This window comes from Moschus berezovskii, chromosome 13 (genome assembly GCF_049115385.1).
Source record: "Moschus berezovskii isolate FMDL1 chromosome 13, NW_MosBer_1.0, whole genome shotgun sequence".
NCBI lineage: Eukaryota > Metazoa > Chordata > Mammalia > Artiodactyla > Moschidae > Moschus > Moschus berezovskii.
The window spans coordinates 14,587,764-14,604,659 of NC_142472.1; the positions used below are offsets into that span (position 1 = coordinate 14,587,764).

The 16,896-nt window shown below is 40.9% G+C and overlaps 1 protein-coding gene across 1 annotated transcript in view; it reads right to left on the reverse strand.

Moving 5' to 3' along the window:
• Positions 1-1,174: 1,174 nt before the first annotated feature.
• LOC148775805 (ATP-binding cassette sub-family C member 4-like) overlaps positions 1,175-16,896 on the reverse strand; it is a 142,490-nt gene continuing 126,768 nt past the window's right edge. The window contains exons 30-31 of the mRNA XM_088842647.1: positions 12,447-12,581; positions 1,175-2,934 (exon numbers count right to left, since the gene is read on the reverse strand). Coding sequence (XP_088698773.1) covers positions 12,447-12,581 — 135 coding nt within the window. The 3' untranslated portion in view covers positions 1,175-2,934. The remainder of the gene's footprint in view (positions 2,935-12,446; positions 12,582-16,896) is intronic.

Sequence of the window (16,896 nt, forward strand, 5' to 3'; positions counted from 1 at the left end):
ATGTTTACCCAAGCACATAACTAAGACTATGTGGCTGTAGGGTATACAGAGCCTGTTTTGTCTAGGATGGTGCCATTCTAATGTCCTGGCACCTTGGCTGGTTACTGCCTGCCCACACCCACACTGCTAGTTAGTAGTAGAGAAAGGACAGATCAGTGTGATTGACTCCAGAACCAGGGCTTCCTGTTATCCCAGGCTACCTCTTAAAATCTCAAAGTTATAAAGTTGAGAAGAAAGGTTTGCTCTTAGTCATGATTTGTTCATTCCACAGACATTTACTGAGCACCCTCTATGTACAGATACTCTGCTGGAAGACATAATTAAAAAGTGAACAGGGCACAGTTTCAAGTCTTTTTCTCACTTAGTTTAATGAGAAAAAGACCACCTGTGAACACTCACAGGGTAGGCCACATGCACAACAGAAAGAACAGGCCCCTTGTTTAAAAATAGTTTCTCAAGATGGAGACAATGGACACTAACCAAGTATGGTTCAGTTTAACACGAAAGGTGCTCAGGGAAATACACAAATCCGAGTTACCCAGGATGAAGACTGATCTGAAGGTGACTTCCTAGAAGAGGCAACAACTGGGCTGATCCTGGAGAATGCCAATATATCCCCAACATGGACCTTCTCCTCTATTTATCAGAACAGAGGGTACTGAGGAGAATCACTAAGTCATCATTTTGACTTAAACATCAGTCATCAAGAGTTTCCCCCACAGTACACCCTCATCACCTACCTCTGGAGCTGTGATACATGCCCAGGGGGGACATGGAGACATGCTGTCCTGACCTCCCATCAAAGACTCATTGTCCAGCAGCTGTAAGTGCTGCCAGTGGGCAACCTTAAACCACCAGCCCTTTTGGGGGCAGCCTACATGCAATGACCCATCCGGGTGGAGGTTTAAAGGCCTGGTCATTGGATGTGTCAGGACAACCCTGAAGGGCCATCGTCACTCCAAACTCACATGGGGTGAGCTAAGATCGTCTGGCCAGTGATCCAGCTTGATCTTTCCCTCTGCCTTACCCTGTTTATTCCCTCCTGATTCCACAGTGTTGACCCCAAGGGCAACCCTGATACACATCCCAGCACTAAACCCCATCTGAGTCTGCATCCCAGAGAACCAGCCAGCAACACGTATCAGAAATCATTCCAGTATTTGGGGAGGATTTTTATTGAAAATTACTGGTTACACATGTACCAGTTAACATTTTAACATTAAATGTTAGCATTTTAAAAACTCCCAATAAAATACAAAATGGTAGAAACAAGGACCTTTTGTGTGAGTGTGGTTACCTTTGGTTTAAAATTCACAATCTTATGTTGTCTGACCAAATGAAATTGTTATATATTAAAAACAAAAGACAACTATATGTTGAACCATATGAAAGTGCCATTTTATAGCTTATAAAAGGCTGAATGTTAGCAATTTCACATGGTTCAATCTAAAAGAAAAAATCCATTAGCATTTGAAATTTAGAGAACATTATACTTATGAATAACCCATGGGTAAAAGATATAGTTAATGAATTAAATTAGGAATTAGAAAATACATATTACATGGTTATTGATGGTGGTGAGTACCAAAAGCTGCAGGCTGCAGCTAAAGCAGATCTTAGGAAATAAGTCAGCTTTATATATCTATGTTAGAAAAGTGATGACATTACTAATCTCTTTTTAATTTAAGAATTTAGAGGAAAAACCTCAAAGTTAAGGAAAAGCTGAAGGAAAGAAAGAATGATATGATGAACTAGGGGGAAAAAGAGAGCATCAATCAAGCAAAAAATTGATTCTTTGAAGACAGGAAAAAGTTATGCAAGTATATTAAAAAAAAAAAGGCTAAAAAAAAGCAAAAAGAACACAGTCAGAGATGCTGTAGAGATTAAACATATAAGATATTGTGAATAAATTTATGTAAATCAAGCTCAAAACTCACAGGAAACAGGTTCCTCCTAGACAAATGAAACTTATCAAAATAACTCTGCAGAAATAACACACTGAATAGGAAAAATATAATTACCAAAAGTTACCCAGACAATGTGGCTGCACAACACTGTGAATGTGATTAATGCCACTGGATTATGTGACTAAAAACGGTTATATGGTAAAGTTTATGTTATATATACTTTACCACAAATTCTAATGTAAAAAAAAAGAAATCCTCTATCTAAAAGACAGTCTAGCACACATCTGTCCTTCATTAGCAAATCCCCTAGAAGGGCTACTATTTTGAGAAAGCATATTTTCTCTTCCTTCTCTTTTAGAACATATAGTATTGTCCTTTATTTAACCATATATCTTTTTTTTTTTGTTATTTAAACTATAGTATGTTATATATTTTTCCTATAGTTTTCTCTGTAGTATTTTAACCAGAGGTCTTTTGGTGGAAAAATGGATCCTAGTCATGTTAAAGGAAGTGGTGACACAAAACATCAACTTCACACAGTCTTCAAGTAAACAGAATCCCTGATATAATTGGAAAGTAATATGTAATTCTGGGAACAGTAAAAAAACATTTGTGACAACTTTGTCTCAAATCTTAGAAAATGAGTTTAGCTCTGGAGTCTTTCAAGACACAAAACCTGGGAGACAGCTTTCATTAGTGGTCTGTACCTCTGATTTGGATAAGAAAGCAAGTAATATAACATTTAAATAAACTTAATAAATCCCTTTTCAAGAGCTTGAAATCATTGAGTGAAGTTGGAGAGCTAATATCTTATAACATGTAAATGTTTGTTGCTGGTATAAAAAAAGTAGAATATAGTTTATGCAGTGCAAAACCTACTGGCAAAAAACCTTGGGAATAGACACGAACTCATGGTAGAATCACAGTGTTGACTCAAAAACTGTTAAGGCTGAGGGCTGTCCACAGGAAACATTCATAACCACAGGTCACTGTGAGTAATATCTGGCTATCTCCTTTCGAAGTACACCTGAGGGAGAAAAAGACAAAAACAACATGTTTAAAAGTTTTACACAGCAAAGGAAACTATAAGCAAGGTGAAAAGACAGCCTTCAGAATGGGAGAAAATAATAGCAAATGAAACAACTGACAAAGAATTAATCTCCAAAATATACAAGCTGCGCCTGCAGCTCAATTCCAGAAAAATAAATGACCCAATCAAAAAATGGGCCAGAGAACTAAACAGACATTTCTCCAAAGAAGACATAAAAATGGCTAACAAACACATGAAAAAATGCTCAACATCCCTCATAATCAGAGAGATGCAAATCAAAACCACAATGAGATACCATTTCACACCAGTCAGAATGGCTGCTATCCAAAAGTCGACATGCAATAAATGCTGGAGAGGGTGTGGAGAGAAGGGAACCCTCTTACACTGTTGCTGGGAATGCAAACGAGTACAGCCGCTATGGAGAACAGTGTGGAGATTCCTCAAAAAACTGGAAATAGAACTGCCATATGATCCAGCAATCGCACTCCTGGGCATACACACCGAGGAAACCAGAATTGAAAGAGACACATGTACTCCAATGTTCATCGCAGCACTGTTTACAATAGCCAGGACATGGAAGCAACCTAGATGTCCATCTGCAGGCGAATGGATAAGAAAGCTTTGGTACATATACACAATGGAGTATTTTTCAGCCATCAAAAAGAATGCATTTGAATCAGTTCTAATGAGGTGGATGAAATTGGAGCCTCCTGGGTGTTCATTGGAAGGACTGATGCTAAAGCTGAAACTGCAGTACTTTGGTCACCTCATGCGATGAGTTGACTCACTGGAAAAGACTCTGATGCTGGGAAAGGTTGGGGGCGGGAGGAGAAGGGGACGACCGAGAATGAGATGGCTGGATGGAATCACCAACTCTGTGGACATGAGTTTGAGTGAACTCCGGGAGTTGGTGATGGACAGGGAGGCCTGGCGTGCTGTGATTCATGGGGTCGCAAAGAGTCGGACATGACTGAGCAACTGAACTGAACTGAACTGAACTGATACAGAGTGAAGTAAGCCAGAAAGAAAAACACCAATAGAGTATACTAACGCATATATATGGAATTTAGAAAGATGGTAACTTTAACCCTGTATACGAGACAGCAAAATAGACATAGGTGTATAGAACAGTCTTTGGGACTCTGTGGGAGAGGGTGAAGGTGGGATGATTTGGGAGAGTGGCATTGAAGCATGTATATTATCATATGAGAAACGAATCACCAGTCCAGGTTCGACGCATGATACAGGATGCTCGGGGCTGGTGCACGGGGATGACCCGGAGGGAGGATATGGGGAGGAGGGAGGTGGGAGGGGGGTTCAAGAAGGGAAACACATGTACACCCGGGGCAGATTCATGTCAATGTATGGCAAAACCAACCAATATATTATTGTAAAGTAATTAGCCTCCAATGGAAAAAAAAAGAAAAGTTTTAAAGTCGTTCTCCTGAGACAACACATTTCTAGGTTTCCTTCTTCAAGTGAAGCAATTATATCGCTATTGGAGGCACAGTTTTAGAAAACCAGGGCTGTATTTATTCTACGGAGGAAGCAGCCCCATTAAAACCCTCAGTGGGGTTGGGCGTAATGCCAAATAACCTGTAGATCTACTAGATTTCTGGTCATTCTGACTCACAGATATGCTTTATCACTACAGTAAATTGTTAAGCAAAATCATTTTATTCCCTGAAATACATTAAAAACAGGGTAACAAAGTGGATAGGAAAACTAGCATCTGAACAGGGTTTGTCATTTTCACACATAAAAGGAGCACAGTAGATTTGGATGCTAATATCAGGTTGTTATGTTTATATTTTATAAACTCTGATTGACAGGCACTGAAACATTGGCATATACGTATGAAATATCCTGGTGTTTAATTTGTGTGGCAAAGAAGTTATAGGGCCTATAGACATGTGACCTGTGTATAGTGGGTCCCAAGAATGAAAAGAGAATCAAACGCTTTAACAATGACTCAACCAAGAGACTTCTCTAAAATATAAGATGATACCCAATAATAGGACAGATCTCTTCCAGACCTTTCAGCTCTTGAATTCTACCAAATTCTAACTGAACTGGAAGAGATACAGCTATATCAGTATTTTTCAGTATATCAGGTATATCAGTATTTTTTCAGTGTGTAATCAGAACAGAAAGGAAATGAAGTGCTGTCAAGCTCCACAATCATCAGTTTTTAATAGCTGTATTGTATCTCGGTTCCTTACAGATGCACAAAACAAAATAAGGTTTTACAAGCCCTGACATTATTTTATCTCTGAACATGTTTGGGCAAAAAACGACTTCAAGTATAACTCTTTTCCTCAAAGAAGAATGTGAAAAGTTTCCTTTGAGTCTTTAAAATAGAAAATGTATCGTCTATCAGAGGCTGACTCATGTCAACCTTGGTTGTTTAGACATATGATTCCAGATCTCTTTTATAAAACCTGCCTACAAGTGCATTTGTGGGTGCTGTAAGCAAAGTTATCATGAGAGAGAATGAACTTCACACAGGAAACAGAAAAGCACTAGGACACTGACCTTCACAGTAAGTGCACTTTCTTATTTTCTTGTTGCTAACATAACCTGCTCTGCACATGAAATGTTATATATTTAAATGTCACTTAAGGAGAAAAATAAACCCTCCAAGAATGCGTGGGCCCACTGGCTGAAATCTGAGGCTATTTCCATTGTAATGGAAGCACTTAAAAAAGAGCCTTTGGTGGAAGTAAAGGGGAATTTAATTGCATATAATCACCCTCCTCCATTTTATTAAGCTAGACATATTTTGTGATTATATATTAAGTACTCTTTTGGTGAAACTAAAAACGGTTAAAGGAACAAAAGAAAATTCATTTCATTTTCTACTGCTTAATATTCTTTCCAAAATCATCTGGCTCTTTTCCCCATAACCCTTCTCAATACAATTTTTTATAAAGAAAATATTATTTCTAGCAACTTTCAACTGAAAAGGACTTTGTTTCATGGTCTGAAATACCTGAACTGAATACTGAAAAGGATCTTCAACAGTTGGGGACCCCTGATTTAGAGTCTCTAAAGTAACCTAGAAGAACTATGGGTATATTTGTTTTATTATTGGGAGGAAAAGTTTCTACCTACAGCCTTTTACAAAATGATCCCACTTTTATACCATTAAATGCTCTATATTCTCAAAGCACTTAAGCATCTGCTCTCTCATCTGATCCCTGGGATAAGTGTGAAGAAGCCGGCAGGGCTGTAATCCTGTTCTACACTCAGGTGAGGACCTAAGGCTCAGAGGCCCTGGGGGACACAGGGCCACGTGGATGCTAAGTGCCTCCTCCATCTATCCAACTGGACCAGGCTCCTAGAGCTAGGATATGAGGATTTTATAACTTCTGGGCCATATTAGGTGATTTCACGAATAGACAAAATGACACCTATGTTACACACTGGGAACAAAGAAACTTCAAAAAATCTCAACCTGATCTGCTTCATCACAGAACAGAATGGATGACAGGCATTTATTCTTGGAGCTGAACCATGTGCCATCTGAAAGGCTGTTGCTAAACCACAAAAGACCCCACGATTCTTGGCCTCCAGAGGAGAAGAATAAAATTTGGGGCCAGTGATGAGGCTTGATCACTCAGAGCTTTTGTGTAATAAAGTTTTATTAAAGTATAAAAGAGATAGAGAAAGCTTCTGACATAGACATCAGGAGATAGAAAGAGTGCCCCCTGCTAGTCTTTAGATGGATGTTATATAGCTACTAGTAGTAATAGTTAGTCGCTCAGTCATGTCTGACTCATTGCGACCACATGGACTATGGCCCGCCAGGCTTCTCTGTCCATGGGATTCTCCAGACAAGAATACGGCAGTGGATTGTCATTCCCTTCTCCAGAGGATCTTTCCTACCTGGGGATCTAAGCCAGGTCTCCTTCATTGCAGGCAGATTCTTTACCCTCTGAGCTACAGGGAAGATCCATATGGCTTCTAGCAGCATGCTAATCAGAGAAAGGAAATGTCTCAGAAGTCAGAGACTGGCACCAGGCCCCTCACACACAACATGCATTTTGAGATAACATTGGCACAAGGTGACTTGTCCCTGGCCATAAAATAATTGACATGAATCTTGAAGAAAGGCAGCTTTTGAAGCACATATAGTCTCATTGACATAGCTTAAGAGAATATTTGCATGAGTAAAACATACTGGTTTGTCAAGTCAATTCTGAGTCTTAGGGGGAACCCACTTGAAGACAGAGTCTAGAGTAAAAACATAGTTCATTTACATTTACATAGTTTAAGACAAACATTTTCATGAGAAAAATGCTTTGGTTAGCTCAAGGTTTGAGAAAAGTTCAGGTGGAACCAGGTATGCTTATGGCAACACAGAATTTTAAAAGAAACCTTTCTTTAAATTTGTATCAGTTCAGTTCAGTCCCTCAGTCCTTGTCCTACTCTTTGCATCCCCATGGACTGCAGTACGCCAGGCTTCCCTGTCACCAACTCTCAGAGCTTACTCAAACTCAGGCCCATTGAGTTGGTGATGCCATCCGACCACCTCATCCTCTGCCATCCCCTTCTCATCCTGGCTTCAATAATTCCCAGAATCAGGGCCTTTTCAAATGGGTCAGTTCTTCGCATCGGGAGGCCAAAATATTGGAGTTTCACCTTCAGCATCAGTCCTTCCAATGATTATTCAGGACTGATTTCCTTTAGGATTGACTGGTTGGATCACCTTGCTGTCAAACGGACTCTCAAGAGTCTTCTCCCACACCACAGTTCAAAAGCAACAATTCTTCGGCGCTCAGCTTTCTTTACAGTCCAACTCTCACATCCATACATGACTACTGGAAAAACCATGGCTTTTACTAGATGGACCTTTGTTGTCAAAGCAATGTCTCTGCTTTTTAATATGCTGTCTAAGTTGGTCATAACTTTTCTTCCAAGGAGCAAGCGTCTTTTAATTTCATGGCTGCAGTCACCATCTGCAGTGATTTTGGAGGCCCCAAATATAAAGCCTGTCATTGTTTCCCCATCTATTTGCTCTGAAGTGATGGGACCAGATGCCATGATCTTCGTTTTCTGAATGTTGAGCTTTAAGCCAACTTTTTCACTCTCCTCTTTCACTTTCATCAAGAGGCTCTTTAGTTCTTCTTCACTTTCTGCCATAACGGTGGTGTCATCTGCTATCTGAGGGTATTGATATTTCTCTGAGCAATCTAGATTCCAGCTTGTGCTTCATCCAGCCCAGCATTGCTCATGATGTACTCTGCATATAAGTTAAATAAGCAGGGTGACAATATACAGCCTTGATGTACTCCTTTCCTGATTTGGAACCAGCCTGTTGTTCCATGTCCAGTTTTTACTATTGCTTCCTGACCTGCCTATAGATTTCTCACCTGAAGGATTTTCCACAGTTTGTTGTGATCCACAGAGTCAAAGGCTTTGGCATAGTCAATAAAGCAGAATTAGATGCTTTCCTGGAACTCTCTTGCTTTTTCGAGGATCCAGCGGATGTTGGCAATTTGATCTCTGCTTCCTCTGCCTTTTCTAAATCCAGCTGCTTAAACATCTGGGAGTTCACGGTTCACATACTGTCGAAGCCTGGCTTGGAGAATTTTGAGCATTACTTTGCTAGCCTGTGAGATGAGTGCAATTGTGCGGTAGTTTGAGCATTCTTTGTCATTGCCTTTCTTTGGGATTGGAATGAAAACTGACCTTTACCAAGTCCTGTGGCCACTGTTGAGTTTTCCAAATTTGCTGGCATATTGAGTGCAGCACTTTCACAGCATCATCTTTTAGGATTTGAATTATTCAACTGTAATTCCATCACCTCCATTAGCTTTGTTCGTAGTGATGCTTCCTAAGGCCCACTTGACTTTGAATTCCAGGATATCTGGCTCTACGTGAGTGACCACACCATCATGATTAACTGGGTCATGAATATCTTTTTTGCACAGTTTTTCTGTGTATTCTTGCCACCTCTTCTTAATATCTTCTGCTTCTGTTAGGTCCATACCACTTCTGTCCTGTATTGTACCCATGTTTGCTTGAAATGTTCCCTTGGTATTTCTAATTTTCTTGAAGAGATCTCTAGTCTTTCCCGTTCTATTTTTTTCCCTCTATTTCTTTGCATTTATCACTGAAGAAGGCTTTCATATCTCTCCTTGCTATTTTTTGGAACTCCGCATTCAGATGGATATATCCTTCCTCTTCTCCTTTGCCTTTAGGTTCTCTTCTTTCTCAGCTATTTGTAAGGCCTCCTCAGACAACCATTTTACCTTTTTGCATTTCTTTTTTTCGAGGGATATAAATTTGCATAGAGAAGGGGAAAAAAATATATCACTAGTAGTGTGTTTCCTCCTGCAGCTTAAGAGAGAGATAAAAATTGTCTGACACTTGCAGCCTACTCCCTCCGTTCGGAGACCCCTGGTCTTCCTAACTGTTACCCTCTCACCTCCAACTTTACATGTTGAAGTCCTCAACCCCCCAGTACCACAGAATGTGACTGTATTTGGAGACAGCCTCTTTAAAGAGGCAATAAAGTTAAAATGAAATCATACAAGTGGGCCCTAATCTAACTGGAGTTCTCATAAGAAGAGACCAGGACACAGGCTCACACGGAGGGAGGAGCATGTGGGACACAGAGGGAAGACAGTGTCTACAAGCCAAGAGCGAGACCTCAGAGGAAACCAACGCTGTGACACCGTGACCTCAGACTTCCAGCCTCCAGGGCTGTGAGGACATAAGTCCCTGCTGCTTAAGTCGCCTACTCTTTGGTCTTTGTATGGTAGCCCTAGCAAACTACTGCCCCCTGTAGCTTTATGTATCTAAAAGGGACTTTCTCTACTATTTCAAGGATCATCCAGAAGGGTCAATCAGACAGTGATCAGCTCACCTGAGCTATGAGTTCAAGAAAATGTGATGTGGAAGCACCTTCTCCCAGATGTTGGGTTTTCTTTTCAGATGAATGAATTCTGTTCTATCAGTGAAAACCTTGTGACTTAGGCTAACGCTCCCCGTGTTATAGTGCTGAACAATGCATTGATATCTGATACTTACACATTCAAAAAACTGATAATCTGACAGTTTATCCTCCTAAGAGGATGCAGAGTATGCAGAAGTAACGTCAAGATGGGATGAGAATTAAGAAATGTATTTCTCTCTGTAGAGGTGACCTGAGCCAGTGGCAGGACTGAAATCCAAGAGTGAGGTTCTATCATCCTGTGAACTTCAGTGACTGGCCCTACCTTGGCTACCACGTGACAGGAGCAGTGTTCTCAGATTTGATGCAGAACGCAGTACCTAGGACAGCACACAGCCTCCCTCAGCAACTCCCCCTCGGTGCTTCCTGGACCAGCTCTGTGACCTTGAGTGAACTCTGGACACACTCTCCTCATCCATGACATGGGATAAAAATGGACCATCAGGAGAGTCAGTGAAATCATACATGTGCGAACTGCATAAAATAAATCATAAAGGACTACACAAATGTAACTTACCATTAATACTGTTAGAGTAGGTGCAAGATTACTGGGCCAGGAATCACAAGATTTCTAATTCTATGACCTATGTCTGCTTCAGTATGTATGTTACACTTGATTTAAAATGTTTACTGAAAGAACAAATTTATAATTCTGTGTCTGCTGCAGACTAGCTTAACACCAGTTATATACATAGGGCCACCTTCCTGATAAAGCACCTTAGTTTCCTCACCTGTACAAAGAGAGGGTTGAATCCTATTATCTTATTATCTGGACCAATCTAAAATTCTGTGTTCTATTTCTCATTACTCAATGTCATGATAATATAGTTTTAAAATGAAGACTTTGACCTACAGGTGGGAACATCTCTTTTTGATGTGAAATGACTGATGCTCGGGGCTGGTGTACTGGAATGAACCAGAAGGATGGGATGGGGAGGGAGGTGGGAGGGGGGTTCAAAATGGGGAATATATGTACACCCGGGGCAGATTCATGTCAATGTATGGCAAAACCAATACAATAATGTAAAGTAATTAGCTTCCAATTAAAATAAATAAATTAATAAAAAAAGACCAAAAGGGTCTGGGAGATTCCTGGCTTTAAAGGTCTCAGGATGGATGGTCTGACTGGGAGACACTCTAGTGGATAAAAGTACTCTGTGAATTTCAGGCAGAAAAAAAAACAGAGTTCCTTGTTCAGCTTTTCAACATTTGCACACAATGTAAGTACTTATGAAAAGTTCAGAACACAGACTTTCTTTTCCTCAAACCTAAGCACAAACTCTAACTCTGCCAACTCTTCAGCCAGCTCTGGGACCCAGGAAGTTCCCTACCTGATGAGCAGTGGAAGGTCCTGCTCTGTATTTCCTCATTTCCAAAGAGGACTGAGAGGAGACAGTGATGAATTCAGGCCACATTTTAGATAAATCTTTCATATAGAAGTATTTAAGACACTGGGACATATTTTCTTTAAGACATTTTAAATATTACACAAATCATCTTATTCTATTTACAAGTGAAAATCTGGGAGAGACAGAAAAGAATGAAGAATGGAAAATACACCCATAATTTAACATCCAGAGATAAATTTTCCATGGGGAAGCCACATCCCACCCTGAGACATGCATGTTAAGGGGCAAAAACACCAGACCTTCCTTCCCTCCATCTATCTTTCCATCAACCCCAATCCCACTCCCACCTGGTTCCAGAAAGACTTACAGGTGGCTGCATGACAACGGCTAAGCCTCTGAAAGCAGACCTTGGTTACCACTGCGCCTCTGTTAGGAAGACACCACGTGACCTGAGCGTTCCTCACTGAGCCCCTTCCTCACACCATGTACAGTGCTTAGAGCCTCGCACATCTCATCTCCGAAAAAGTGCTCTGTAAACCTTCAGGCACCATTCAGGCTACGGTGCGACGGTATCGTGAGTTCTTCATTTGTCCTGACGACAATTTCATCTTCTAGAAGGTAGAGGAAGAATGGGGGGCAAACGGACCTACCTCTAAACAACAAAGAATTAGGGAGAAAGTGATCATTTCAGGTAAGAGTTTTCTATATAGATTACACCTTTCTCTGGAAGGTCTTCCTAGAATCAAAATATTCCAAGATTCTTCCCCTTAAACTCTCAGGTTTCCTGGATATTCCTCAACAGAACCTGTATCACAAACGTGCTGAGCACCAATCAGAACGAATGGAAAGGGTCTGCAAATGAGAGTGTTCAGTGCTCCATGAGAATCTGAACCCAGAGTCCGAACATGTGGAAAGTCAAATCCAAAGTCTGTCTCAGGCACAGGTGTGTGCACACAGAAGGGCGCACATCCACCCGCACCCCCAGCACTGCCGCAGATTCTCAGCAGACCTGCCTTCCACCTGCCGCGTGTTGTTAAGATCCGGTCATGAAGCTTCCTCCCTGGAGGCTTCTAACTGAAAAGAGCACAGAGTGCTTGTTCCCAGACCCCTGGGGGAGATCCTGTGAAGAGTGCACGCTGGAGGCGAATTTTAATTACAGCTTCCCGCCGCAGGCTCACCTATTTTGCCCTTTTGGTGAGGACAGCAGCCTCTGCCTCGCCCAGTTGTTGCACCATCTTGTAAAATAGGCTGTTTCTATCTTGCAGCAAAATACGTGGCCAACAATATTCTTCCAGTGTCCCTGAATCAAAAACCTGTTAACAGCAGAAAGAAACCCATTAGCACACAATATCTCCCAGTAACATAACTCAGACAATATTTCAAAAAGAGGCAAGTCAGGGAGAATTTGGGTAGTAGGACTGGTGGTATTTAAATGGTTTGATTACCCTGTTTTACTAGGGAGACAAAGGCCTAGCCTGACCTTTCTTTATTATTTGGTTATAGGAAAGGAAGAAAATGAAAATTTTAGAATATGATTACTAGAACTGAATAGTCTGTAGCATTTTATATTTTCCCAGGGCATTTGGGGTTGTTATCATTAGTTAAGCTTCACATTCCAAGATGTCTGGCTCTAGGTCAGTGATCACGTTATCGTGACTATCTTGGTCGTGAAGATCTTTTTTGTACAGTTCTTCTGTGTATTCCTGCCACCTCTTCTTAATATTCTCCAAGCCAGGCTTCAGCAGTATGTAAACCGTGAACTCCCAGATGTTCAAGCAGGATTTAGAAAAGGCAGAGGAACCAGAGATCAAATTGCCAACATCTGCTGGATCATGGAGATAGCAAGAGAGTTTCAGAAAAACATCTATTTCTGCTTCATTGACTATGCCAAAGCCTTTGACTGTGTCGATCACAATAAACTGTGGAACATTCTGAAAGAGATGGGAATCCCAGACCACCTGACCTGCCTCTTGAGAAACCTGTATGCAGGTCAGGAAGCAACAGTTAGAACTGGACATGGAACAACAGACTGGTTCCAAATAGGAAAAGGTGTACATCAAGGTTGTATATTGTCACCTTGCTTATTTAACTTATATGCAGAGTACATCATGAGGAACGCTGGGCTGGAAGAAGCACAAGCTGGAATCAAGATTGTGGGGAGAAATCTCAATAACCTCAGATATGCAGATGACACTACCCTTATGGCAGAAAGTGAAGAGGAACTCAAAAGTCTCTTGATGAAAGGGAAAGAGGAGAGTGAAAAGGTTGGCTTGAAGCTCAACATTCAGAAAACAAAGATCATGGCATCTGGTCCCATCACTTCATGAGAAATAGATGGGGAAACAGTGGAAACAGTGTCAGACTTTATTTTTTGGGCTCCAAAATCACTGCAGATGCTGATTGCAGCCATGAAATTAAAAGACGCTTGCTCCTTGGAAGGAAAGTTATGACCAACCTTGATAGTATTTTAAAAAGCAGAGACATTACTTTGCCAACCAAGGTCCGTCTAGTCAAGGCAATGGTTTTTCCCGTGGTCATGTATGGATGTGAGAGTTGGACTGTGAAGAAAGCTGATCACCGAAGAATCGATGCTTTTGAACTGTGGTGTTGGAGAAGACTCTTGAGAGTCCCTTATACTGCAAGAAGATCCAACCAGTCCATTCTAGAGGAGATCAATCCTGGATGTTCATTGGAGGGACTGATGCTAAAGCTGAAGCTCCAATACTTTGGCCACCTCATGCGATGAGTTGACTCACTGGAAAAGACTCTGATGCTGGGAAAGGTTGGGAGCGGGAGGAGAAGGGGACGACAGAGAATGAGATGGCTGGATGGCATCACCGACTCTGTGGACATGAGTTTGAGTGTACTCCGGGAGTTGGTGATGGACAGGGAGGCCTGGCGTGCTGTGATTCATGGGGTCGCGGAGAGTCGGACACGACTGAGCGACTGAACTGAACTGAACTGATCATTAGTTAGCGCTTTTAGCACTCAGACTCTGAGCTCCTAGGGCTATTTATATAGATACACAAAATTGGGAAATGTGTTGATTCAAGAAAATCAGACTGCATTTATCTAAAAAGTAGGTTGACATCATACAAACCACATGGCAGTGTCCTGAAAACAAATTGTCAAGTTGATTTGACAATCTGAGCAATACTTGGGGGGAAAAAAGTAAATGCTTCTGGAATTTCTTCAGGGTCCTGGATTATGTCAGCCCGTACTGGAAGGACTAATGAAGCTGAAAGCTCCATTACTCTGGTCACCTGATAGGAAGAGCTGACTCAGTGCAAAAGACCCTGATGCTGGGAAAGATTGAAGGCTGGAGGAGAAGGGGACGACGGAGGAGGAGATGGTTGGATGGCATCACCGACTCAGTGGACATGGGTTTGAGCAAACTCCGGTAAGTAGTGAAGGACAGGGAAGTCTGGGGTGCTGCAGTCCGCGGGGTCGCAAAGAACAGGAAACTGAGAGGCTGAGCAACTGAACAACAAGAAGAGGGGCTGAATCCCTTGTCCAAGAGGTTAAGACGCTTCCTGACGCCGGCTGTGGCTGTAGTTTATTGTTATGAGAGTGGAAGGCTGGCAAACAGAGCTGCTATATAAGCAGGTTTTGCGGAACTGCTCTGCACAGAAGAAATTTCTAGAAATCCAGTTTTCTTTTTGGATAAGACTATAAAAGCAAATAAGAAATTGAGCTCCAAATTGAAGTGATCACAGCCTGCACAGCAAATGGGGCGGTCCAACCTGAACTGCCAAGGATCTGAATCCGTTTTCACAAATTACCTTTATTTGCTTCTTTCTCTTTCTTTCTTAAGCTGCCTGCCTTTCACCCCTTTTACTGCTCATTAACAAATCTGCTAATTGGAAATTGAAAGGAAGAGAAAGGGGCTCTTGACTCTGCCTTTCTACTTATGAGTGACCTTGGTTAATGGTTATGGAGAGGGGAAAAGTACCTGAAACAATTGACCCAAACAATAGAACTACAAAAATAATTCTGATGTTAAGTGGAATTTAATTCTTCATTTAGGTCATATTTAGAGTAAATATATCTAAAGAGAATAGGTGGTATGGGTTTACCTGGTGGCTCAGTGGTAAAAGAATCTGCCTGCCAATGCAAGAGTCACGGGCTTGCTCCCTAGTCCAGGAGGACCCCACATGCTGTGGAGCAAATAAGTTCATGCACCACAACTACTGAGCCCACATGTCACAAATACTGAAGCCTGAGCGCCTAGAGCCTGAGCTCCACAACAACAGAAGCCTCTGCAAGGAGAAGTCTGCATGTTTGCCGCAACTAGAGAGAAGCCCACACAGCAACAAAGAGCCAGCACAGCCAAAACTAAATTAATAATATTATTTTTTAAAAAAGAAGAGAATATGCTGGAACTCCAAACAAGACACAAGTTATTTTTTCTACACATAGGTATTGCAGTTAACTTCATCCTTTGTATTTAATTGGAAATATTTTTTAAGTCTCACAAAGGGCATATTCCTATTAATCTTGTGTTTATACTCTGAATCATTGTTAAGAGCACCTTTCTCAAAAGAGTCCAAGAATAATTGAATGTCTCATCTACATAATGAATTTTCTATATGTCAATTGGGCATGCCAATTTAGATGCCCTGAATGTGCAATTTTACTTTAAGCATAGCATAATAGAATATAACTGCTCCTCCTGATACTGAAGAAGAAAAACTGCAGTTTTAAAACACAGGTCTCCAAATATCTGTGTTCAATTAATCTATGAAAGATTAGGTAAGAATATATATTGAAGAAAAGACAATCTCTTTGCTAGATAGTACTGGGAAAGCTGCGCACCTGGAAATGAATGAAATTATAAGACTCCCTCATAGCACACATACAAATAAACTCAAAATAGTTTAAAGACCCAAGATAAGACTGGGTACTATACAACAAAAGGAAAATACAGGTAGAGAACACTTTGACTTAAATCGCAGCAGTATTTTATTTGATCAGTCTCCCAAAGCAAAAGAAATAAAAGCAAAAATAAATTGGATCTAATTAAATTTAAAAGGAAGACGTTAGGGGCTACAAGAGCTAAGATGGGACATAGACTGAAAAATAGCTGGAGACAGAATTTTACCAGCTTAGCTTTTACATTTACTGTCTTGATCAAAGATTCTAGACATTTCAGAACAAATAAACATAAAGCAAATCTAAATTCTCTTTGTGTCCAGAAAAATAGGTATAATTTTAGATTTTTAACATCCCTTATAAGAATATCATTGTGTAATTTCCCACAATGTCCCCACCCTTGCTGTAACACAAGTTAAACTATAAACTAAATCACACATTCAAGTTGGTGTGATAATAATTCTTGAACCCCAGGATCTCTCCAGGAACCCCAACCTTGAAATACTTATCAAGCTCTAGTAGGTTAAGTAAAAACACATTATGTTGAACAAGTGAGTGAGTTACATAAGCTCAATGAACATGTGTTTATCAAGCCTGTTTATGTGCAGACATTCCTGGTAGCTGTCTAGACATAAAAATTACATGGACCCACTGCAAGATAACTTGATCCATTCATTGGCAAGATGCCATTGGTGAAAAAGAGGAATGAAGGGGAGGTGTGTGAGTGCACAGAGAGGCGGGGGGCAGGAGAGGATG